At 55.5% G+C, this 7,639-nt stretch overlaps 1 protein-coding gene across 1 annotated transcript; it reads left to right on the top strand.

The window, feature by feature from the left end:
- The first annotated feature begins 3,235 nt into the window (after positions 1-3,235).
- LOC123181934 (probable serine/threonine-protein kinase PBL7) lies at positions 3,236-7,413 on the top strand. Its single transcript, XM_044594346.1, has 6 exons — positions 3,236-3,732; positions 3,822-4,069; positions 5,641-6,059; positions 6,144-6,276; positions 6,698-6,787; positions 6,889-7,413. Exons 1-6 carry the CDS (start codon positions 3,372-3,374, stop codon positions 7,072-7,074), a joined length of 1,437 nt encoding a protein of 478 aa, XP_044450281.1. The 5' UTR covers positions 3,236-3,371; the 3' UTR covers positions 7,075-7,413.
- Positions 7,414-7,639: the final 226 nt, after the last annotated feature.

Below are 7,639 nucleotides of genomic sequence, written 5' to 3'. Positions count from 1 at the left end.
AACATGCAACTCCAATCTCATCTTCTCCTCCTCAATTCTTTTCAATTTTTCTTCAAGTAATTGTTTTCTTTTTCAACTAAGTTTAACCTCTCGACAATAGGGTCGGTTGGAATTTCTGGCTCACATACCTCCTAGATAAAAACATCTATGTCACGTTGGTCGGCATAATTGTCATAAACAGTAAATGAAACAAATAGTTATAAAAGATAATATATACCACATCCGAATCAGAGACAGGACGAGGGCCGAGGGAGGCGGATACCAAAACCATCGCACTATATAATAACAAACAATAATAAAAGTAAGAAAATTATACAAGTACCTACCTAAATCATACAAGTAAGAATTTTTTTCTTTTAGAAATAAGATAAGAACAAGTGGCTCACCACTTTGGTGCCGGCCACGAGATCTGCGCGGGCGATCGACAGCGGTGAGGACGGGGACGGGACAGGACGGACTGCCAAACCTAGACAAATCTTGAGGAAAATGGAGCTTGGACAAGGAGCTTCGAGAGGGGAAAGCTTAAGTGTGGCTCGGGCATTTCATCGAACACCTCATGTGCATAGGAGGTGAGCTAGAGCACCACAAAGCTCTCCCACGGCCGGCCAAAAAAACAGAGCAGTGGCTCTGCTCGCGGGCAGGGGCGTGGGTATATATAGGCCTCTCTTTAGTCCCTGTTGGCGGCTAAAACCGAGACTAAAGGACTACATTTGGTCCCGGTTCCAGCCACCAACCGGGACTAAAGGTTGTGGGCCAGGAGCGAGGCCCATTGGTCCCGGTTCGTGTATGGAACCGGGACCAAAGGGGTCAGACGAACCAGGACCAATGGCCCCCGAGGCCCGGCCGGCGCCCTGGCCTCACGAACCGGGACTGATGCCCCCTTTGGTCCCGGTTCGTGAGTGAACCGGGATTAATGCCCCTATCCTGGCCTCAACCAAAGCCCTGTTTTCTACTAGTGAGGCTAGCCTATACTTATACTGGCTCCGGTCCTCTTCCCCCAAAGCTCTCGGCGGGAAGGGATACCACAACGGCCAATTTGAAAGGGGACAAGAGTACAGCTTATCCTGACTAAAGGTGGTCTTCGTCTACAAAACTTCTGGGCATGACGCGAAGGTGGGCTCGGTGATGACCTCCGTCTTGACGAGCCTGTGGTCTTGGTCTCGTTGCACCAGAAAGGCAACCTTTGGGGGGATTCCTCGGGAACCCGTGTACGTCTTTGCCTCCTTAGCACCAAAGAGGAAAGTGTCCTTTCATGCGCCCGCTGGCGCCCTCCTGGCTCCGCCCATCGTGGCTCACGTCACCCATGTGCCTCGTGAGGCGGGGTGGCGAGTCTAGAGATGTCGGCCCCGCGAGGGGCCTCAGGAGGTAGCCTCGGGAGACCGCCCTGCGGGAGGCCCTCGAGAGGCCTTGACGTTGTTCGCCTCACGAGGTGGGGGCCCTCGCGAGGGTCTTGCCCGTTAAGCCTTGGTGCTGGGCCGCACCGGGCCTTTGACGACGCCGAGCGATGGGCCGCAGGCAGACGGGCCTGGGTAGCCCCCCGTTCCAAAGCCCCGACAATGTTGTATGCAATCAATGCAACGTAAAGCATGGGAACTAATCATGTAATTTTTGAAATGGACTCTATGGAGTTGAAGCATGCTATAACAAGCCAGGAGTGTGATAGATTAGCTCTAGGTTCTTTGTTTTAGGAGATAAAATTCCAACTGAATGTAGCTTTTAATGATGTTAAACTGAATGAATGTCCTAAAGCTTGTAATAATGCAGCACACACTATAGCTGCATATGGTCATAGTGTGGGGAGCGGCCTATGTGAGATCTGGTGAGGCAACTTTCGTGAGTCTGTACTACTCCGTTGCTGGCGATTTAGCCAGTTTGTTATCATAAGGAATACTAGTCTGTTCCTTTCAAAAAAAAACTTTCTACCGTGATTCCTAACCCTTGATGGTCATCACAAAAAGACATACCCGCAAAAAAAATATCACGGGAAGACATATACTGTCACGGGACGAGGAGAGTGATAATGCTCGTAATCCAGCAAAATAACATTAGGTGGTACGTGGCGTCGCGTGACCTTTTCGTTGGAAGCAGGCGCGCCTTTGTTGGAGCTGCATGCATGCAAAGCGTATACTCTCTCCGTTCCTAAATATTTGTTTTTCTAGAGATTTCAACAAGTAACTACATATGAAACAAAATGAGTAAATCTACACTCTAAAATATGTCTATATACATTCGTATATGGTAGACCATTTGAAATCTCTAAAAAGATAAATATTTAGGAACGGAGGGAGTAGTACAGTACGTCTGAGACAGGCGATTCGGTGGATCTACGCAGCCATGCTTTCATCTTTGTTCTTTTTTTTTTGCGGGTGATTTTTTACTTTCATCTTTGTTCACCCTCGCTGCTTCTCGAATCTTACCTCGCCAGACGTTTATGCCTCTGATGATACGACGACCAGCTCACGTGTGCAGTGCACATACCCTGGTGGTACTGGTGCTGGTACGACCTCCTGACCATTAGAAGAGGGAACTTGTAGACGTCAGACGTCCGTATTACGGCAGAGTTAAGCGCGCCGTTCCCACCCGGGACCAGCCACAGCCAGCGTCTCTTTTGCCACCTTGGCTCGCATCGCAGGGCTTCCCGTGCGCGCGAGGCGAGCGCGCGCAGCACAAGACGGACACAACCAAACGACGCTCACGAGCCGGGAATTTAACGGTGGCCGCATCCCCGCACGCGGCATGTGATGTGAGGTGAGCCCGGTCCTCTTCCTTTTCGGCGCCTTGCCCGCCCGGACCGGCGGCCACGCTCGCGCGCATCTACTCACCGTCTGTCAGACAACCCCCGATCCGTGGAGTGGCTTTTACCCGGCCGGTTCATCCCAGCGGAAGCCACGGCGTACGTGCCCGCGCCTGCCGTTCACGTTCGTTCGTGCGTGGTCCCTCGCGCGACAAAGCCAGAGCACGTCCGAAGATGCGACCATGGCCACACGCCAGCGTCGCGTGAATTCACCGGAAAACGTACCAGCTACCACACCGTATTCTACCGCCCCGGGCGTCCACATCGGCGGCACCGGCGAGCTACCGGCCCGTGTCAGGTGCAGTTACATTGCTTCGTCCCACCGCGCGCGCGTGCAGGATGCAGGGTGCGCTCGGAGTAGATTGAAGTACTGCTAGACCACACTCAGACTCAGGTAGATTCAGAGAAGAATACCCACTTCTATACCCTTCTCGTGCGCCCCTCGTCTCCTCACCTCCTATAATATCTCCCTCCGCGAGCACGCTACGCTTCGGCTACTCCTTTATCTCCCTGTACACCGCCCGCTCCACCACTTGCTCGAGCTGCTGCTGACCCGGCCGGACATCCTCGGGCGGGGATGGCAGACGCGGCAGCGTTCAGTCCCTCGCCGCCGGCACCTTCTCCGCTCGCCGCCGCCGACGTCGCAGCCGACGCGCTCCTCGCGCCTTGGCCGCTGTCCCCGTGGCCGGCGCCCCTCCGGCCCGGCGGCGACGACGGCCGGTCGAACCCTCTCTTCGCGATACTGCCGCTTTCGGCGCTGGCGATAGGGCTGGTGCTGCTCGTGGCCGTGGCGCTCATCCTGGTGCTGACCCGCCGGGCGAAGCTCAGGCTGGTGGGTGCCGGCGACAGCGTGGACGGCGACAAGCCCGGCGCGCCGGCGTCCAGCTGCGGCAGCAGCGTCCGCGGCTACCAGAATGGCAGGTGCTACGCCGCCACAGGTAAGCGTGCCAACCAATGCAGCAGTACTCCACTGCGGTGTGGCCTCGAAGAACGTTGGTGCTGATTGGTTTTGGGTGGTGTGGCACAGGGTGCATATACGGCGGGCGGCTGGGCCCGCTGGGGCTGGCGGTGGTGCAGCCGCGGAGCCGGGGCGCGCAGGTGTTCACGTACCGGGAGCTGGAGCGCGCCACGGACGGGTTCGGCGAGGGCAACGTGCTGGGGCGGGGCGCGTACGGCGTCGTCTTCCGCGGCCGGCTCGGCGACGGCACCCCGGCCGCCATCAAGCGCCTGCAGCTCGACCCCCGGCGCCAGGGCGAGCGCGAGTTCCGCGTCGAGGTAAGCTGCGCATGCATATCCACATCGATCGGCTCACGTCTCGTGCAACGGTGCAAGTCCATGTCCATGTGCGCGGGCGTGCGCACGCACGCCGCCTTTGTTTCGCGTACCAACCTTAAGTTCAGTTTCTACACGCAATTGAACCAGCAGCAGCAGTAGAGAGGGGGTGGTTCGTCGGGGTACGTGGTTGTTGCTGCTGTTTGTTGTTGACGAGCGCCTGGGACTGGGATGGATCATGCACGGGTCGGGGGAGCTTGTGGCACGCGTACGTAACCAGGGAAGGGAAGGAAGGCATCCAAGTACGCATTCTGGTTGGGTCATTCCGTGGCCACGGGCGGGCGGGCGGGCGGGCGTTGGTGACAGACTGTTGGTGTTGTCTTTAGTTGGGGGAGTGAGAGAGACGCATCACCACCAGCATCAGCAGAATGAGCAGCGGGTGTGTTGCGGGGTCAGCAAGGCGAAACCGCGGCAGAATAGCGGTGCGGTGCCGGTGCCTGCCTCCTAGTACGTTTGTTTGGCGGATCATGCGCAACTTGCCGCGCCACGGGAAAAAGGGTCCCTTGCTTCCCGATCGAGCTGGAGGGTCGCGCCGTGCCCTTGCCCTTGCCATTCAGGCAGGAGAGGTCTTTTTTTTTTTTTTGCGAGGGAGGCAGGAGAGGTCACTCACCGCCCTTGTGGTACTACTACGTGAGCCTGCTACCAAACCGTGGTCTTATCGTCCTGGCTCGCTGAATCATTTCAGACAAGTGTAGCGAGCCTAGCCTGGGCTCACAGTCACATCACGGGCTAATCTAATCAAGTTGGTTAGCTTCTGAAAACCCAGCTCGACACAGTCTCTTGTAGCCTTGTCTCATCGGCCAAACCATATTTTGGACTGGACTGGCATATTCAGTTTCCTGTGGGAAGATTGGACGCTCCTATCGCAGTTCACTGCGCCGTGTAGAATTGACTACGCTGTATTTTAACATCACGTGTAGAATTGGATGATCTATTGTCTTTTTTCTTCTGCGGGGTAGATGGTCTGTTGTCTGCAACAGCGTTTGTGGGTCTAGTTCGTTCACGGGCAGTGCAATGCATATGATATGCATATGCTCGTCTGCGGCCGGTTGCTTGAAGATCCCGGATCCACACCATTCAAGATGAAGAACCTGACTGACACCTTCTGCGCCGGTCCATGCGGTTTAATTGCCTAGCTAGCCTGGCCATCTTCTAGAGCAGCGGCAAAAGTCCAGGGGCGCACGGTGGCTACTGCCTAGCTGACTGGCACCTGAGTGCTATGCAGAGTCGATTCATTCTGCACTCGCTCTCTGCTCGCCCGATTTCATTGATGAATCCAAGACAACGGCACCCACGTGTGTGTGTGTGTGTGTGACTATGCGTGTGCGGGTCGACGCTCTTGCTTCTTTTGCACTCTCTCCATGTTTATACCTGCAAAATAGGTATCTTAACTAAGCCTGTTCAAGGCATTAACTTTTGTTTTCCGGATTTGGTGTAACCCCATCACATCAATAATGATCAGAGTGCTGATCGAGCCATGCAATCATCAATCATTTGGTTACGGTTTATTACAGGTGGACCTGCTGAGCCGGATGCACTCGCCGCACCTGGTGGGCCTGCTGGGGTACTGCGCGGACCAGAGCCACCGGCTGCTGGTGTTCGAGTTCATGCCCAACGGCAGCCTCAAGGGCCACCTGCACCCCGTCATCCCCGCCGTCGACGTGGCCGCTGGGGAGCAGCGGGACGCGAGGCCGACGCTGGACTGGCAGACGCGGCTGGGCATCGCGCTGGACTGCGCCCGCGCGCTGGAGTTCCTCCACGAGCACACCTCCCCCGCCGTCATCCACCGCGACTTCAACTGCAGCAACGTCCTCCTCGACCACAACTACCGCGCCCGCGTCTCTGACTTTGGCACCGCCAAGGTCGGCTCCAACAAGGCCAACGGCCAGGTCGTCACCCGCGTCCTCGGCACCACCGGCTACCTCGCGCCAGAGTATGTAAACGAATCTCCCAGCTTCTGGTTAACAAGATGAAGATCCATGGCTGATGATGCTGTTGTTACTGGTTTGCATTGCAGGTACGCGTCGACGGGGAAGCTGACGACCAAGTCGGACGTGTACAGCTACGGGGTGGTGCTCCTGGAGCTGCTGACGGGCCGGGTGCCGGTGGACACGCAGCGGCCGCCGGGACAGCACGTCCTGGTTTCATGGGTCAGTGCACAACTCACCACACTGTTCAGCAGCGTACCGTTCATCATGTGGTTTGTCTTAGCCACCTAGGACCCGTACAATCGGCGGCAACCATGTGGTCACCGAGATAGATGTTCGACACACAGCATAACTGCAGGGGGGGATTACATACACAATAATAGTGACAGTAGCGAGATTAGGACCAACAACACAACACAACACAAACATACGTGGCGCTCTGGTTCGCTTGCTTGCAACGGAAGCAGGGGACACGAGCATAATAGAACCCCTTTTTTGTGTAAGCAGCTGGGGGCGCCCTGAAACATCGCCAAATCTGCATGCCATTATATCATCGGTCTTGCTAAGTCTCAGTCGTTATGTCTGGCTCTCATGACGTGGAAATCAATGGCAAATGACTCCTGTGCGTGCGTTGTGATAACAGGCTCTTCCACGGCTGACGAACCGCGAGAGGCTCGTGCAGATGGTGGACCCGGCCCTGAAGGGCCAGTTCGCCGTCAAGGATCTCATCCAGGTGGGTGACCAGCGCCCCCTCCGTTCATGATCGATCGATTTCCACCATGGATGTGCAGCTCTGAGCTTCTTCCTTTTTGTATCGTGGACGCGTGCGTGCAGGTGGCGGCGATCGCGGCGATGTGCATACAGACCAAGGCGGAGTACCGGCCGCTGATGACGGACGTGGTGCAGTCGCTCATCCCCATCGTGAAGAAGAGCCCCTCCATGTCCTGCTCCTCCACGCCGGCGAGGCCCCTGCAGCACGTCGTCTACATGAGCCCAGCCGCCGGCAGCAACACGTCCTAGGCCGCCACACGATCGTACGTGCGCCGACGGGCTGGGTTTCTCAGCGAGCTGCGCTCACCGTGCACTGCGCTGCGCTGCGCGTCAGTAAGGCTGACGCGTCTGAACTGAAGATATCAGATTTCTTTTAGTAGTACATGGGTTTGCCGGAGCTAGTCCTCTTGCTGTATAGAGCACCACAGGTCCTTCACTTCTTCGAGACATGCTGCATTGCAAGCTACCGTTGCAGGTGCACTACATGCGTCGTCATTATATGTGTTTGGTCCATAATACATCATTCTTCTTTGTATAAAATGCAGGAGTACCACATTAAATAAAAAAATGTAACTAATTATTACTTCCTTTTTGGGAGCTCTCAGTTGAGTGTACTTATATTACTATTAGCAACCAAGGCCGTGTACAGAGGAAACTCCTCTAGGAAACGAGATGGCTTCAAAAGCCATTTTGAATTTACACCTTGAGCCTTTGCTGCAAAGAAAGCTACAGTTATAAGGAATTCTTTTTGGAAATGGCTTTCTTTGCCAGAATTGTACTGGAGATGGTTCTCTTTGCAAGATTATGAGCCATA

The sequence above is a fragment of the Triticum aestivum genome, chromosome 1D (assembly GCF_018294505.1).
Source record: "Triticum aestivum cultivar Chinese Spring chromosome 1D, IWGSC CS RefSeq v2.1, whole genome shotgun sequence".
In the NCBI taxonomy this organism is placed as follows: Eukaryota; Viridiplantae; Streptophyta; class Magnoliopsida; order Poales; family Poaceae; genus Triticum; species Triticum aestivum.
The sequence above is the reverse complement of the archived record's forward strand: the minus strand, read 5'-3'. Positions and strand labels throughout refer to the sequence as shown.